Source organism: Acromyrmex echinatior, chromosome 3, assembly GCF_024713525.1.
Source record: "Acromyrmex echinatior isolate Ae372 chromosome 3, ASM2471352v2, whole genome shotgun sequence".
Taxonomy (NCBI): domain Eukaryota; kingdom Metazoa; phylum Arthropoda; class Insecta; order Hymenoptera; family Formicidae; genus Acromyrmex; species Acromyrmex echinatior.
Window position 1 is genome coordinate 6,737,151 of NC_141854.1, and position 19,663 is coordinate 6,756,813.

A 19,663-nucleotide genomic window follows, 5' to 3' on the forward strand; every position below is an offset into this window, starting at 1 on the left:
CAACAATCAGCTCTCAAAACAAAACTAAGGGCAGTATCGCACTGCCACTTGGCATGTCTGCCTAAATATGAACGGACTACAAGGCACCATAAACTTTTTTGCAGTAGTGGCGCATTCTGACGGTCAAGGAGGTTACTTTTCACCCCATCTAGTAAGACAGATGAAAAAAAGAGAGAGAAAATACAAGGAATAATTATAACTACATAAAAGTAGTAAAAATTAAACATAGATATAAAAACAAAAATAGAAATAAAAATAAAAAGATCTAAAAGCAAAAAAAAAACGAGAGAGAAAGAAATATACTCTAAAAAGAGAATCTGGTTATAGCTAAATGTTGAATAAAATAATTTCAAATGTTCAGATAATATAACTAAACATAATTTTATTTTTATAAACATTTAGTAAATATTACCAACGATAATACTTATTAAATATTAAAAAAATGAAATTGTTATATTATATGAATATTTAGTTGAAATTATTTCATTCAACATTTGGTGGCTATAATCAGACTCTTTTTTCATTATATAAAGTCTCGAAATCAACTATATCATATATAAATGTGAAAAAATATAATAATTGATAACTTAATACCAGAGATCTATGTCTTCTGATAATTTATTTGAAATTTGCATTTTATTATCTTAACTTCACTGCAACATATGCAAAAAACTGGCTTGTTAATGTATTCTTATTTAATGTAAATAATATTAAATTTTATCTTCTTCTGAAATATTTTCTTTACATTATTCTTTAATTTTATTTTAAAGATAATAAATTTTCTTTGATATTTTATCAATTTGTAAATTCTTTAACATTTGGTCTCAAGGAAAGATATTTATAGACACAAAAGGTTTCGTTATAAAAATGATATATTATACATATATCAAGCTACATATTAAAATATATTTTGATCTTTCTAATTTCTTACGATAATTAGGTGATGCTCAATCGTACATATTCAAAATAGTTAATATAGTCATACATATTCAATAATGGTCAGAATAAAATAAGTTGAAAATTTCTTTACATAGTTTCATCTATATTGCAATTTTCTATTTCTATCAATGCATATTTCTATTGTATATTTTAATAATTTACAATAATTTACTTTTATATTAATATACTGTCATAATACTTTTTATAATATTTTAATAATAAAATTAATTGTTCATATCAAGGAAATTACAATTAAACACAGTTTTATATATTTTATTCAGGGTTTATTATATTTTCACAATTTTTTTTACAAAAATGTGAATGTCTTTACTTTCCGAAACTAAAAATATTGTATAAGATATGCAAAAAACGTGGCAAAATTTTCCATTTTATTTAATAATTTTAGAATGTATTGATATCTATATATGTATGTGTATGTACTGGCATAAAGTCATCCGTTTAATTTCCATAGAAGCTCCATTAAAATAATAGAATGCAAAGAAATGTGAAAATGCGTACATAATATAATGGTAATGGTGAAGCAATTAATCAAGTATACTTTTTGATGGACTCTTTTTAGTTGAGTCAATAAATGGCTGCAAAATCAAACGCCGATTGGAGTTTGGAGACGAAAGCGGAGATGATGGATATTATTGCGTTTGCAATATGACGTACTGCGACGAAGCTCCGAACGTGAGCAGGACATCCAATAGATTTAAATATTTCCTAATAACATCCAGCAAAAGTGGTTTGCTCTTTAACGTATCAAACGGTATATACAAAACGTATAAATTGAATGGCAGTAAGTACTGAAGTTGTTTTCTTAAAACATCATTAAGGCCGGTATTCACATAGTTGATTTTTAAAACTGTTTTAAGTACAGTCTTAAGATGTCACGAACTAATCAGAAAACCGTATTAGCATTTTAAGATATTATTTAAAACGATCTTGATAAGAACAAACTATGAATACCGGCCTAAAAGACTATCCGAGTAGGTTTAAAGTAGCCTAGTATCCTTCAATTCAAATTTGTGTACAATTATATTTCAAATGCCTTGTAATATAGAATCAGCTCCATTGGGAAAGATCACTATAAATCGAAAAGACGTATACCAAAAAATCTATGGATTTGGTGGGGCTGTAACTGATTCAGCGGCTATGAACATTCATGAACTAACGCTCGAGGTATCCGAGCACTTATTGAGGTATAATGAATTACATGAAAATCAATTCAATTTCATTTCAACAATTTAATTTCAAAAGAATTTTGCTAATTCATTCAACACAGTTAACATATCTAGAAAATTCGTAGCGACTTCTCTTAAAAGTTAATTTCACGTTCAATTTTCAACTTCTAGAAGCTACTTTGGTCCGCATGGTATCAATTACAATTTCATAAGAACGCCCATGGGTGGCTGTGATTTCTCAATGAGACCTTACACTTATGCAATGGTAGAAAATGATACTTCGCTTCAACACTTCGAATTACAAGTAGAGGATAATCTTTTCAAGGTTAGTCATTTATTGATTAATATTTCAACTGTTTATATATCTGATAAGACAAATAGTTCATTTTTTTCGGATATCGATAGGCATATCAAAGAAAATGTGTTTGTATTTCTAAAATTAAGGATGTGTCACATCAAAAAACCAAAAATATACAAATTTCAAATTGTTCCGCCATTTTGTCGGAATATCTGTGCAAAATTTGAGCCCAACTCTCTTATTAATTTAAAAGTTATTTAATTTTTTATTTGTCTTGACAATTTTCTTTTGTCTCTCTCTTATGTAAAATTGCTTTTATGATACTTATTTACAAATTTGAGAAGTAACATTTATATGTGTGTGTGTGTGTGTGTGTGTGTGTGTGTGTGTGTGTGTTTGTGTGTGTGTATAGGACTGTCAAACCGCCAAAAATAAATTTAGGAAACAAACAAAATTTTTCTCTGTAAGTTTACTGTCAAATTATTTAAAAAATATAGACTTCTTAAATTACAGTTCTATAATAGGAATGAATAATGTCAAAATAACCTAAATTATCTCCATTAATACTTTATAATAATCAAAATGTGATTATTGAATGTTCTGTTTATAATAATAGCTTTCAGCTATTAGAAGAATATTGTATCTATTAATAAGAGAACGATCGACTGACTGATTAATAATATTGTGCATAATTTTTTCACATACTTGTATTATTCCTCGTGATTAAAAGTCAATAACAGGTACTTCATACGCTTTTTGCTTCAAAGCAAACGAAATTAAAATATTTCGACATTATTTATTATCTCTTAAATAAAACATTTGTAAGCAAATTTTCAGAGGAAAATTTTATTTGTTTTCAGATCCTATGCTTTAAGTTTGACAGTTTAAATCGAGAATAGTCTGTATATACTAAAAAAAAAAAAAAAAAAGAACCGATAATAAAACAATAATAAATATCTATATAAAAGTTTATTTGGATTCACTTACTCGTTTAAAAGTTAAAAGTTAAAAGACTTATAATAGTTTTATTGATAAAACTGCAGCAAATAACAAAACTGCACCAATTATTATAATTCAAATTATTTGTTTTGTCTTTTTATATAATAATTAAAATATAAGCGTATTCACGAATTAAAAGTATCATAATTTTTTAAATGATATTGTCTGATATTAATTTTTTCTGACTAATTGTTTAACTGATACTGTTAGAAATAACCAAAACGTCGATCCTTAAGTGAATAATATAATTATCAATTACACAATATATACACAATGTATATACATTTATTAAATTATTAATAGAAATCTTAATTATCAATAGATACCGATAATAAAGCGAGCTCAAAAAATAAAAAAAGGGAAAATTAAGTTGTTGACTGCACCATGGAGCGCCAGTCCATGGATGAAAACTAAGAACTCTTGGACGATTGATACTAAATTACGTCCAGAATATCGACAACTATGGGCAGATTATTTCGTAAAGTAACTACCGTTAAAATATTTTTATTAAGTTATATTCTCCTTATTCTCTTTCATAATAGTTAATCAAAATATTCTGATTTGCTACTACACTGCACGATTCATTTTCATATATATGAAACAACGTTACAATTACGTAAAATTTCCCGAGATATTTGAAACATATTATTTTATAAATCATTTTATATTTTTATAGATTTTTCAAGGCTTATCGTCATAATGGTTTAGAATTTTGGGCTACAACGCCTCAGAATGAACCAGAAAATTACAAGTATATTCCGCTAAGTAATAATATGTCTATCAACGCAATGGCATGGACAGCCGAGGAAGAACGTGACTGGATTATCAATTACTTGGCGCCAACCTTAAAGAAAAATAATTTCGAACATATCAAGATCTTCATATTGGATGATACCAGACTATCGATTCCTGATTGGCCAAAAACAATATTTGAAGATAAAAGAGCAAGAGATATTGTTTCTGGAACCGCGGTCCATTTTTATTTTGATCATTTTATCAGTCCGAGTGTCTTGGATGAAATAAAAAAGCTGTTTCCAGAGCAGTCAATATTATACACGGAAGCTTGCGCTGGAGTTTTCGAAGGTTGGTAAAGATTTCTGTTTTCATTTTTATATTAATTTTTTTTTGCTTCTTTGATGAAACTAGTAGTTTTGACAACAAAATTAAACACAAAATTTCTCTACTATTTATATTTTTGATTTTATATTTTTCAATTATTTTGTATTTTTTGATACATAATACAGCATGTCTCAAAGCAAGTTGTTAAAATTAAACTAGACTATCATTTTTACACGTAGAAAATAGAAAAACTAAGGTATTTTTTAACAGAAGACTTTGTTAGTTTTACATGTAAAGTAAAACCAATCGAATATACTTATGTCATTTAACAAATGTTTATAAAAATGTCAAATATTGGTAATCGTAATAATATATATTTCGGAAATTTAACATCTCTCTTGATAAAAGAAATGTTAAATAAAATTCTTTTAAATGTTCTAAAATACATGTCATTGAGATTAATGATATTTAGTACTTTTACAAACATTTAATTAAATGATACAAATATGTTCGATCGTTTTTACTTTACATGTAAATAAAACCGCCAAATGTCCTCTATTAAAAAATATTTTATTTTTTTATTTCTATGTGCGTTTAAAAATAGCTGATTAATTTCAACAACCCATGGGACATGTATATGTTAAAAATATGTCTTTCCTCCTAATCCTTTACAACCTTTTATAACAATTTTTTATAAAAATTTTTGCTAAGTTTTATTGCTTTAAGTTTTATTCTGTAATATCAAAACAAAAAAGAATTCTGCATGTTTATATATATGTTTATTATGGATTTATTTTTTTTCATTTAAAAACAAAAAATATAAGCCTCGTAAAAGTGGATACTTTAGATATTTTCATAACTATTCGAAGATCGTTTTATTTTTACAAGTTTTTCTACATAGAGACAGAAATTATCATTATAAACCGATAAAAAAATTGGATAAAAAATGAATAAAAAATTTTCATGCACAAATATATAATATTCATATATAAACATATATAACATATAAACATTTAAAACGTATATAATTATATATTACTCATTAAAAAATAAGAAACACTTTCGAACACGTTCTAAATTGCGCAATATTCGGAACACCATAATTCGATAAAAAATCATCACAGACAAACAATCAAAAAAATTTGAAAACTTGAAATCTGTACTTTTGAAATCGATAATGGATATCAAAATTTTGTACAAACTTACAAAGATTTATAGCTTGAAGTAAAAATCACATAAAAATTTATAGCAATCGAAAAAGTAATCTTGAACCTTTAATTTGTTTTTTTATTAAGCATTATATGATTTTTTTTTCACTGAGTTATTGAAGCAAAGATGATCACTTTTGCTACAACTCTCGAATAACTTGGTGAAAAAAAATGTTGAATAATTCGATGAAAAGCAAATTGAAGGTAAAGATTCACTCTTTTGTAAACCGCATTTTTATATAATTTTTATTTCACGCCAGAAACTTTCGTAAAATTTATATAATACAAAATTTTCAGATTTGACGGATATCCACTTGTGTCTATGTACCTCCGTAAAGAATCAGTCAGATTGACATATCAATTACTGATTTCAAAAAAGTAAAGATTTTAAGCTTTCAAATGTTTTTTTGATTGTTCGTCTGCAATGATTTTTCACCGAGTTACGGTGTTCTGAATATTGCTCAATTTTAATCACATATAGTATATTTCGTTAAACATACAAAATGTAAACTATTGCATCAATATATGTTTTGTATGTTTTAAATAATTTTAATTGAATACACTGTGTAACCTCAATATTTTATACAATTTGAAAATTTCTGTTAACGTATCTCTATTAAACATCGCTTTACTCTAATGGTTTTTATGAAGTACAAATAAGGGCTAAAATTTATCGTATGCATGTCTTTAATGAATAATATATAATTATTTATAGAGCAAAAAGTGATACTGGGATCGTGGAAACGTGCCGAATTGTACGCAGCGAATATCATCGAAACTATGTCGCACTGGGTGTCCGCTTGGATCGACTGGAACATTGCTTTAGATACGAATGGTGGACCCAATTGGATCAACAATTTTGTTGATTCTCCAATAATAATCAACAGCACTGCCAATGAATTCTATAAACAACCGATGTTCTATGCAATTGGACATTTTTCAAAGTCCGTACACTATACCTTTGTACCTCAATTGATACTTATAACATTACATAAAACCTAACTTGTAAAAACTCGTAAAAACGTAATAATTTGTAAAATAGTTACATTTAATATCTGTCTACTGTGTTTTACCAATATTTCTATTAATTAAGCGTTTTTCTTAAATAGATATGTCCCACCTGGCAGCAAGAGAATTGGCATAAAATCGCAGCATATCGCGAATATGCGAAACATTGCATTTTCCACGCCTGATGGTGGTACCGTATTGGTGATCTTAAATTTGTGAGTTTAACCTTACATAAATTTCTAATAATAAATCATATATAAATATATGAATTAGAAAACTGCACATTATCTCATTATAATAAAAATCTTATATATCTACTTTTATTTTTTTCAGGAACGAAGAGGACAAAGAAATTTTGATCCACGATCCAAAGAAAGGAACAACAAAACTTAAAATCCTCGCAAAGTCCTTAAATACCATGAAATATTGGTGATGTAGTTGAAATATAAATCCGCTGTAATGTAATATATTGATAGATACACATAATACGTGATGTGAACACTTAAATCGTTTTACAGAGTTCTTTACAAAGAATTCTTTTAAGATCTATCTATTTAAATTTGAGGGGGGGAGAGGGATTATTAATATTTCAGAGTGATTGTATTGAAAGTCCGAATGTAATTGGCACGCAATCATATGTTTTGAGATAAAATATATATGTATATATATTTTATCTATATTATATATATATATATATATATATATATACACATATACACACACACACATAATATACACATATATGAATTTAAATATACGAATTTAAATGGCCAAACTTCGGAAGTGCGTAAGGGATCAATAAACTAAAAATAAGTCCTTCAGAGATATATTCGTTTTGAAGAAAATCGCAGAAACGTAATTTTATATTAAGAAAAAAGTATAGTCAATTTTAATAAATATTTAGTTCAATACTGCCAATTAAACATTTACTTACAGTAAATAAATATTTCAGTTCAGTAAATAAAAAAGATTATTAAATCACACAAATTAACATTTCTTGTATCAAATAAATATATATCTTTATATTTAATAAATATTTAATTGGTACTATTCAACTAAATATTAATTAAAATTGACTATATTTTTTTTCAATGTACGAAATATTATTATTTTTAAAGCAGAATATTATTGTTTTTTTTATACGACTTTAACGATAATGCTTTAAAGACAGTGCGAGAGTACTCTCGCATGTTTGCACACCAATTCCAGACAGAAGAATGAGATTGACGAATCATTACGTTGAGATTATGATCGAGTGTTTGACTGTAACACGAACTATCCATACAAGATGCAATGTGTTCATTGCTGTAAGAGGCCAACATTTTGAAATCTGCATTAAGCAAGCGACAATAATGTCAATAAATAAGTGTGAATGAATAAGTAATAAATAAGTACAAAAACTATTTTTTTGCGATTTTCTCCAAAACGAAGCAAAAGCGAATATATATCTCTGAAGAACTTTTTTCTTAGTTATTAATTCCCTACACACTTTCTCCTGAAGTTTGACCATATAAATTCAGGACACTTTGTATATATAATATATATGTGTATATTAATTTAATATCAAATTTTGACTGAAAGTTAACGATTCTCATATTTAGGTCATGAATTATTTTAGTCTCTTAATTCTCTACACACGATAGATCATTCGTATTTTGCGCATTTCTTTTTTTTAATACTAAAAACACCTAGCTAAATAATGGTCTGTATGATCTTTTTCTTTTTTTTAATAATCTTACAAATACTTTATAGAGATCTTTAAAAGGCAAGTAGGTCTATTATTCAAATCTTATAGCTTTTCTTTAGGGAGACTCTTGGGCTCGTTGGGCATAAAAAAGAGGCAAATTGACATTGTTCCGTTTATGTATTTATGAGGAACAATGAAAAAGTTACTACAAAACATTTCTTTTACAATATAGATACTTCTCTCTAAGTTTCATTTAAATCAAACAAGTATTACAATAGAAAAAAAAAAAAGTCTGATTCAAAAGCACAAGTAAATTTTTGTGAACATTTCGTATTAATGTCCTTCGGCTTGCGAAAACAAATCTAAGCGATATATTATTAAAAGAAAAGTGTTTATCAATGTACAATACAATATTTTTACGAGTAAAAATGATAATTTGTTATAATAAAGTAATTAAAATCGAATGTGTATAGGAAGGGAGTGCTGACTCATATCATAAGAAAAGATTTGGTTAAGTCGCTGTATGTGTTAACATTTAATTACAATTTAACTATGTCAAAACGCTTTATATTTTGTGTAATATTTCTATATTAAAATGAAGTAGAATTAAAATAATTTACACTTATTTTTCTGTAACATTTTGCTATTTGATTATTACAAAATAACTTTGAAAGATACAATTTTTATTAAAAAGTACATATCTACTTTCTAATTTTCTATTACTTTTCTATTATGTTTTTGTTAATTTAATATAAAATTTATTATAGGGGCAATTTATAACGTAATATGTACCAATTTATCCCACATATTAGGGCAAGTTAACTACAATGCAGCATGTCCATATTTCATTTATTGCAAAAAACTATACAGTGTATAGAATCGTTACTGGCATGAAATGTAGAGAAAAATTATCTCTATCATATTGATATATTTTAACCATAATAATGAATTGTTTAAAATCTAATGCTGAAATTGTAAAAACCAATGAAACCCCGGTCTTCCCTAAGACTTATCATATATCACTGTATTTCTTGTTCAAAACATGATTGTTTTAAAATCATTATAATGACTTTTCGTTCGCTACGTAATGCCAATTTAAAAATTGATAAATTTATTAAGGATTTATTATAAAGAATTTATTATATAAATTTATTATATAACTTATATATATATATATATATATATATATATATATATATTACAAATTTATATATATTACAAAATTTTTTTATTCGTTGAATTTAAATTTGATATCAGAATTTTAAAATTTAAAATGATAGATCCAATAGGCGCTTGGCAATCAAAAAAATTTTTAGAGGATTCTTTAAAAATTCTAGAGTGAAATTTATATACATATTGGATCTGCCGTTTTTAATTTTTAATTTTTTATATCGAATTTGAATTTAATGAACCAAAAACCTTTTGTAATAAATCCTTAGTACATTTGTCAATTTTTAAATTTAAAAACTATAATATATTTTACTTTAAATGTTACTCTTAAATATTGAAAATTGAGTTACTCTTTTTCAAGCTAGCTTAATCTTTTCTTTAAGGTCATTACAAGTAGAAAAAATTTAATCGTAAATTCGTAAAGCCGTAAACAAATCTCAATTAAAAATGCAGTCTTGTGTTTTAGAATGTTCAACTATGATTAGTTAATATGCTTATGATCTTACGATAAATTTTTTTTAGGATTGGCTTTCAGAGTAAGATTCCGCTTTTAAAAAATTTAGAGAGTAAATTTTTGTGAAAATAATTAAAGTATTTTTTACATGAAAAAATAATAATCGAACAGTAAGTATAAAGTTTTGAGAACATAGAATAAAACGATAAATCAAATAAAACATGCATACACAAGCGTGAAATATTAATAAATAAGCTATAATAATATTTAATATTTATTAATAGTTAGTATATACACTGTAAAAAAAAAATATTAATTTTAACTTAAAGACGTATAGTGGACTTTCTGAGACATGCAAAAATGTTAAAATGAACATTTTGTGTTAATTTTAACATTTACATGTCTTAGAAAATCCACTATGTCTTTAAGTTAAAATTAACATTTTTTACAGTGTACATAGATGCTAGCATATATTAATAATCAATAAATTTATTAATAATTAGCAAAGGAAAGTCGCTGATGTAGGTCTCCTAAAGCGACACTCCTTATTTTAGAAACTAACTATTGCACTTTATTAATATTCATAAAATCATGATTTGTTTAGCTAATTAAAGAAGTATAAACTCATAATTCGTATATTGTTGCCTATTTCTATATCAAATCAGTTAAAAACAAATTCTATGAATGTAAAAAATAAAATACTTACGATTTTCTCTTTTGCAAATTGCGTAGTTTAAATAACAGTAACTACATTATTGATAATATTATGTCATTCTAAATGCTTGTAATTTCCTAAATCAGTTTGATTTATATTATTTTTTTCTCTTAGTTTTTTCACAATACAATTTTAAATTAAAAATTGGTATACAACGCTACGCCTGTCTGTAATACAAACCATGAGCTAACTTAATTTTTATAATATTGCTCAATTGGCTCTATTGGAATTGAAGACAATCGTATATGGAAAGCTCTTGAAAAACTATCGCATATTACATATTTGCACTTTGTAAAACAGCATAAAGTAAATGTGCATATAATTCAATAAAAATGTTTTATAACGAAATGAAAAGATTCTGGAAAATCTTATATATCATTCACTTGTAGATATTTCATACAGATAATTCCTGTAAAAGAAAAAGAATAAGAACGTAGCATAACTATCTACTATGTCAGTTTTGCTCATTTTGTCAGACGCTCATTTTTGCTTATCTTACGAAAAAATTAATTATTGCAAAATTGCAAACAGTATTATAAAAACTGCTTACTTACTATCTGATAGAATACACTTTTTAGTTCATGTTTTTAAAGTTTTATTTTTTATTTAAGAAATATTGTTTAAAAACAAAATGGTATGTATGTCGGAATTGTCAACTTTTCTCTATAATAACGAGGAAAAGTTTTTATTTGTGAATATATATGTACAAAGTATCCCGTAAAGACTATAACGACATTATAAACATTTAAAGTTAGCAAATCATATCGTCTTTTGCACATTCAGATGTGGTTACAACACAAAGTGTTAAGAGCGAAAGCTATTAATTGCCTTTTGTTAATATCAATATAAAGACATACATAACATATGCAGAGATAAAATTATAAATATTTCCAATTATTAATATTTATTATTAAAAAAAATTTTTTTCTTATACTTAGATATTACAATTTCTTACATTTTCAATCTCAAAATGATTTCAGAAATCTCCCCGTAAGTATTATTACGGTCTTTATGGGACAGCTTGTATATATAGTCACTGTGGTCGTAGCCATCTAATTTTAGTATTAATTTTAATATTAGTTGTAGATCAAGTTTTAACAGTAACAGCAAGCACAAGAACATGAAAAGTACAGCGTCACTATAATGACGCTTCCGTCTTGTTAAAATATCCGTAAGAACCACTTAATAATTTTTGTATACTTATAAAATGATGAAAATTAACTCAAACACAAACGATCAGTAAAGAACTGAAGAATCATAAATATAACAGCTAGGGTTAAATCCACTGTTATTATAATATATCTCGTTAAAATACATATAATATATATCTCGCTAAAGCAGATATTTAAACGAATTTACTTAATCTAGCTTAAGGCGAATGATAAGAAGAATCATTAACTCGTGAAATACTGCCAAACTTCCTTGCCTATTCTTGAGGCACAATCCTGCTGATAGTATAAATATGTAACGGTCCTGCAACTTGTCCTCCCTTTAAATAGAATTTCTACTCAAATTGTAACTTCCTCAACTGCACCTTATTTGCATCCGATTACGCGTTGTTAGTTCGTCGGTTCTCGCAATTACTCTAAACTTTTGCATAACTCGGGTCACTCTCTATTAAAACTCTCACTAAGAATTCTTACCTCCTGGGCAAGAATTTGCTAGATTTGATGAGCACCCAGCAGAAACGGGCTTGCTCAAACGCTTTCTCAATCTCATTGAATGTTTAAAATATCTTCCGCTAGACTATATGTATAACTTCAATAATAAAGAAATGATTTAAACTCGAGAATACAAAGTTTGATAAAAGTCCTAATTATTTTTGCAGATTATAATATATAATAAAGAAATGATTTAAGCTTAAAAATACGAAATTGATAAAAGCCCTAATTATGTTTACATGTTCTTCTAATGAATGTCATTCCAACAAAATTACCCTTCATGAATCAATACTATATGTAACTTAATTAATATAATTTTAAGAATAATGTTAAGAATAAAAGAATTGAACAAGTATAATAATATTGGCTCTTTGAACGTCAAAAATAATGAAGATGACTGGATAATAGTCAAAATGTTTATTTATAATTGAACGATAAAAGATATTTGCAACAACATCCTATGATTTGGCCTACATGCTCTTTATTGTTTATTAAAAGAATTGAATGCGTTATAAAAAACTACACTCAATCTGCTTAAATAAAATATTATTTATATAATTGTCAATAATTATAAATAAATAAAAAATACAACTTGATGCGTAATCAATCTTTAATGTATGTAAAATGATAGAAAGAAAAAAATGTATGATGTATTTTATTTATATGGTGTATTTTATTTGAACCATTAAAAATGATCCAAAACCGAAATATTTAATATTTGCCTGTTCTTTTCGTTGTTTTTCCTCATATTGACATAATTATATCACAAATATTAACATATTTACAGTTTTATTCTCTCTTGTCTTTTCCTTTTTATTATCTTTATATAAATTTTCATTTGTATAATTCTTATTAATCAACGGAATTCCCGTTAATAACTTTTTTTCATCTCTATTCTGATGATTTGCACAATCTCATCAAAGCCAATCCGATAACAATGCCAGTACAAAGAGAGAGATATTTTTATCGGATGCGTCAGCGAATCTCAGAAAATGAACATGCATGGATTTAGGGCGGAGGACATGCGCGAAAAGGGAACGCCAAATTTCTCTCGGCCAGTGAAATAAAGCCCGGATCGAGGTTGCTTATCGGATATACGCGAAGGACACTCGCGTCGCTTCCGCGTGCGCACATTATATGGGTTACTGGTCCAAGGTCTGCCTGAACTATGCCCCGGGTTATCGCACCAACTCGTGTGCAGGTAACGCTGCTGCAGGCACTTCCTCTCTGTAACCCATATATTCTACTGTTACTTTGCCCATATTTGCGGGTCAAATTCCAACGGGAAAATATTATTTCCGAAGCTCCTCGAAATCTAGTCAAAATTGCCTAATATGTCACTTATGTGCATCACTTTTAACATTTTGTATATAAAACTGCTTAACATTGAATTTCTCAACACCTTATGAAAAAAACAAAGATGTTTCTGGATAATAAATATCGTTCTGTATATGTAATTATATTAACATAACTGTTTTTTCTATAATTATTTTATATAATATAAATATTTAAAAAAAAACATTTATTTTCAAAGTCAAGAATTTTAAGAATTATTATAATTCAAAATTTTAAGGATTAATATAATTAAAAATAATCGATTTTGCATTATAAAATAAAATTATCTATTTAATGTAATGAAATTAGTTTTCTAATTCTGAAATGCTTTAGAAATACTGTGAAAAAAGATGTACTGATATCTCATTTGTAAATAAGATTGGGCAAACCTTCGATTTTTCAACGAAGCAAAGTAGTAACGATACATTCGTGCTATTGTGTGAATACGATCTACTTTTGCCTTCTTCAATGTTTTATAAATATCCTTCAATTATTTCTTATACAATAGATTGTATATCAATAATAGTCTAAAATTTTTATGATTTTCTTAAACAATAGATCCTTCTCTTCTTAACTAATTTAAAGTCTATAAATACTAATCTAATGCTATATTATTTTAATGCAAACATAAAGTAAAGCGTTTCGAATGATAAAAAATTATACATGCAGAGAGATATATTTCTCTTTCAAACCGCTTTGTGTTTCTTACATCACTATATGTTATTCATGTTGTTCCCGAGAAGTCATTTTATATAGCAAAAATAAAACTTAAATGGAAGCAAATAAAACAGGAACTATTCAAGGAAAGATATATAAATAGACAGAGAGAAAATTAAATCACTGTAATTTTTTGCTATGTAAAAATATGTTCTATAGTATATCGTTCTTTTAATTAAAAAATGACACAATTCAAAAAACTAAGTTTCTTAGAAAAATTTTTCTACTTAACAGAAAATTATTTCTATCTATTAATCAAATAAAATATCGGCAAAATAAATATTCTTAACATAATCAAATGTCATTTTTGTTATTTTTCATTTTACAACTCTTAAAAAAAACTCCTTTTTTTTAGTTGTAATGATTTTGACAATTTTTTATGAAGTCAGTTTATTTTTTATGACTAATAATGTTTACCTAACTCATTCACAGTAATAATTAAAAATTAATTTTTTTATTTGTGTATCACTTTTGAATTAAAGTGCTATGTTTATATAGCAGAATAAATTCTATAAGACATGTATATGCATTAAATACGGACGCACGTTGTTTGAACTAGTTAAATAAATTTAAGATAAAAGAAATATAAAATAACAGTAACATTAAGATAAAGAGAAAAGAAAAGAAAAGAGAAAAGCGCAAAAAAAGATAGAAAAACTTCAAAATGAAATTATAAATACAATATACGTTGATTTACTTTCTATTAGAAATATATTCTTCTATATGTATGATAATAAATCGTTTATTATTGCAATATATTCTTTAAATAAAAATATGTATTGATATACTAATAATCGATATTTAGCGTAAGAAACAAAATATATAAGAATTGAAACTAATATTTATTATGACTGTTATATTTTCTGTTTTGTTGATTGCCTTTCGAAATTGAAAGTATTTCGGCGCGGAGTTTGCGGAATTGCATATGATATACATAAAATTCATATTAAAAAATTCAAATACTAAGATCTAGCTCATATCATGTAGGCTTTTGTCACTTACAATTATGTATTCACATATCACGGTCTTATGATTTTGTTTATATTTTATACATAAACTATATTATATACTATATTATATCATACAAATTTTCATTTTTGTTATTTATCAGCTTGAATTGGCTTTTAAATTATTTCCATCAAATATTCTACAAAAAATAAATATAAAACGTTAAAATATATATAATATAAATGATATATTCGATACTAAACTTCTTACTATATAAACTTTTCCTTAACAAGCACATTGATTAAATTTCTGAACAAATTCTAGAAGAAAGTCCCACAAAGAATATTATGATAAAACAATTTCTAAAAAGTGGATACTTAATGAATAATACCAGAATGATTATGAGTTAGGTTGCGTTTTATTTAACGCTCACAACGCTCATGGAATCATTTCATCTTTCGTCATTGCGAGAGTTAAATGGAACACAGCCTTAGATAAATAGTATTTTTATAAAATGAGATTTAAAAGTCAAATTTATATATAATAGAGTTTTTGTTACTTTAAAGAATACTAGATATAATCCAATAAGTAATTTTCCAATCTTCTGATTATTTGAGATTAATTAGAAATTATTATTTTACAAGAGAGATTTGCGCTTCGCAAAGAGATATCATTTAATTTATCAATATACAGTGAAATATTATATATAGTAAAATATATATAGTAATATAATGGATACAGAAATAATCAAAAGAAATTTTTAAGAAAAATGGAAGACAATTTATAAAAGAGAGTTTAAGTAAAAGTCTAAAAGAGAAAAGATGTTTCGAAGAGTAAGATGATGTAATACACGAAAAGAGGGAGAAGAGAAAGAATTGCGTAGATGGAGGTGAAGGTCGAGATTTTAACGTGAAAATCGTGCACTGGTTGCTAGAGTGACTAGATGTAGCCTATCGATCTTAGGCTGATCCGCGGTTCCTCGAGAGAGGAGGAAGTTGTTCCCGAACGTGCCTTCACGCTCCACGACATCTGTCGATAAGTTATTCAATTCCGGCGCTATTGGATTTCTCTTTCCCCATGAGGTGAATCCTCAGTTGCGGTCTAACTACATCCTCGGCGGTCCTGGTGACCTGATCGAGGACAAATTCATTTTTCGTTCATCTCTCCGTACACGCGCGTCAACAAACGATGTTTGATTTTTAAATGAACAGTTTGGCAATTTCGCGAATTTAATTCTCGCTGAAAAATGCAAATATCGCAATATATGGCAAATATCGTAATACTGTTCACACATTGCATAATTACAAAATAATATATTGAAAAAAGCGTTTGAATGAACTTCGTAATGAAACCGCGAGCCTGTACGGCCATGATAAGAAGCTCGTCTCTTATTTGCAACGTTGCAGCCTCACCCATTCATTATTGATGCTATGAACGTAATAGAGGAGCTTCTCTTTCGCTACATTACGCTACGCTCTATGTGCCTGAGAGAAGACTACGTTTCTCTCTCCTTGCTCGGCGGCGGATTAAAATTCATAGATATCCTTGAAAATATTAAATGCGAGTACTCCTGGGTACTCATAATGGTATTATCTAGTGTATCAATCATCGGTATCTTCCAAGCAATGGCTATTTCGTGTTTATATCTTGAAAAAGAGAAACGGAAGAATTAAAAGAAAAGAAAAGAGAAAAAATTCTTTTAAGAAATTTCTAAATATTAAATTTCACAATATACTTTCTGCAATAAATTTCTTGTTCAATATGAGACTTTAATAATGTTCATTAGTGATATTAAATTAATAATATTAATTTAATAATATTATCACTGCGTTTTCATTTTTAATATTTAGTTGCAAGACCAATTAGTAACCAGCATGTAATTAAAAGCTTGTACACAAATGTGTACAACCCACAAATTAATATTAAGCTGATAACCCGCCTAATGATATTAGGTGTTGGAATTAATTCGTAGCGTTTTTAATGAAAGAATGTTATTTATTTCACATGAGCATTAAAAAATACATTAATGAAAGTACTTCCCATCACTTGTAAAACGCTACGAATTAATTCCAACACCTAATAGAATATGTTATTTATTTTATTTCATAATATTGTCTTATTTCTTAAAACTTAAGTAATTATAATCTTTATTCTTAATTTTTCTTAAGCATTAAAAAACATAAACAAAAAATTTATAAATAAAAATTAGAATAAAATAAGAATAAATTATTTAAGACAAAGAAATTAATTTTCAGTGAAAGAGGATCTTGACTGATGATTAATATTTATATGCAAATTTGCAAATATATTTTTTAGTTTTATAAACTGCGCACCGCTCATCAATTCGATTTGGTGGATTTGAAATACAATCATAAATTGAAACTAGAAATAATATCACAAATTACATTGATCTTCAATTTATCAGTTTAATTTCTATTATAACTGTTTATAAACGTCTTATTGAGAAATGATGTCTCTCATTTAGTTATCACGACAAACATCTCCACATATGTATATACGAATTAGTAAGCCATCCCGGAAATCCAAACAGCAAAATGTCGTCTATTGTAAGTTAATAATATCATCAAAATATCATGTCATAAAAAATATCAAAAACGAAGCCATAGACTGACGTGATATTTGACGGAATTATGGCGTAATTAATAGAAGAAATATATATATATGTGATTCTACACAATACGTAGATAATATAAGCAAAAATACAACTTATTTTTCTATGGAATAAATAGCTATAACGAATAAATAACGGAATAAAATTATTAATTACTACTTTACTTAATTAGGCAATAATTGCAATTCTAACACAATTTATTGATACGATAATTAAACATCGGTAAAGCTGGGAACGTTACTTCATAAAACTAACATATTACCATTATTGTTATAAGTATAGAAAGTAACAATTGTTAAATACTGTTTTGTAATATTAAAGATATTACATTTAAAAATTACGTTATTTAATAATCAATGTTAATTGTAAAAATCAATATTAAAATTATAATTCTAATAAGTTAATCTTATAACAATCTTATTTTCTTTGTATTAAATTTATATATCTAATAAATAATCGATGTTTATTAATATATTAATATTTTTATTTTTTAACATCTTATTCATTAAAAAATAATAATTATATGTGACAATAATATGTTGTCACAAATATTACTTTACGTCATTATTTAGTTTTTCATTAATACTAAATAACGAAAAAAAAATTTTTAATAATATTACAATAATGATGTTTTGTTATTCGAGAATTACAGGTTCAAATTTTAAGATGTTTATTAGCATCATTATTAAATTAACGATAATTGTAATTTATAATGTTATTTTCAACTTCAGTTTATAATTGCGTCAAATCCAACAAATCGGTGCGTAGTATAAAATTAAACAATGAACCTTTACATAGGAATACTATTAAACATGAAGATTCGCTTTGATCAAAAATAAGATTCTTTTTTTATTTGGAAAAAATATAAATAAAATTGCAAATTGTGTTGCATGATAATTAAACGTCTTATACTCGACACAAGATGATAGATTATATCAAGAGATATGACCATATAGACGTAATAAGAACATGACAAACGCTGTGGAGTACGCTTTTTCCGCAATCTTGATCAATATTCACAAAGAAGGAAATTAAAGGTTGCGTTTGGTCGACTAATAGAATGTTCGGCTGCAGTTGCGCGATATCATGTGGTTCTTCTAAGGCTCCTTCTTGCTGCACGAAGATTGCGTGTGCAATTCAAAACTCGCTATCAGCGATATCTCTTTTTATTCATTATGCATTTGCATGTCGCGCTTGTGGAAACTACACTTGTGTCGTGCGTAAATGATGCATTAATAAAATACTCCGAGCATCCGGTATTTCTGTTTCTTCTTTTCGCTTCTTCGCTTTTTGCCTCTCACTTCGCATCCAATCGATGTATCATTCAAGGTCACCATCTGCAGAACTATAAGATCACTAATTGGCTCTCAGAGCAGAAGGAAGTAATATTATTAGCACGCGACTATTTAAAAAATGTGAAACGATTATTGATATAGCATCGACGCACATTCAATAAAGATATAACATTGTGCCATCGAAATCTAAATTCTTAAATCTTTCGAACAGTAATTCAATATTAACACAAAACCACATCACAAAAAACACAGTTCTCATCGCTGAGAATAAATATTTGTCTTATTTTAGCAAATATTTAAATTTTAAAGAATTTATATTTAAAGAATTTTTTAAGATCAATTCACTTTTTT

The 19,663-nt window shown here is 26.5% G+C and overlaps 2 protein-coding genes across 7 annotated transcripts in view; one reads left to right on the forward strand and one right to left on the reverse strand.

The window, feature by feature from the left end:
* LOC105151800 (lysosomal acid glucosylceramidase) overlaps positions 1–7,184 on the forward strand; it is a 41,751-nt gene extending 34,567 nt beyond the window's left edge. For all 5 annotated transcript variants that reach the window (XM_011065713.2, XM_011065715.2, XM_011065714.2 and 2 more), the window contains 8 exons: positions 1,520–1,741; positions 2,006–2,144; positions 2,298–2,451; positions 3,746–3,906; positions 4,100–4,506; positions 6,406–6,634; positions 6,800–6,913; positions 7,032–7,184. In XM_011065713.2, coding sequence (XP_011064015.1) covers positions 1,520–1,741; positions 2,006–2,144; positions 2,298–2,451; positions 3,746–3,906; positions 4,100–4,506; positions 6,406–6,634; positions 6,800–6,913; positions 7,032–7,131 — 1,526 coding nt within the window. In that variant the 3' untranslated portion in view covers positions 7,132–7,184. The remainder of the gene's footprint in view (positions 1–1,519; positions 1,742–2,005; positions 2,145–2,297; positions 2,452–3,745; positions 3,907–4,099; positions 4,507–6,405; positions 6,635–6,799; positions 6,914–7,031) is intronic.
* Positions 1–19,663, reverse strand: part of RhoGEF3 (Rho guanine nucleotide exchange factor 3) — a 253,411-nt gene that overhangs the window by 201,173 nt on the left and 32,575 nt on the right. The window lies entirely within an intron of this gene.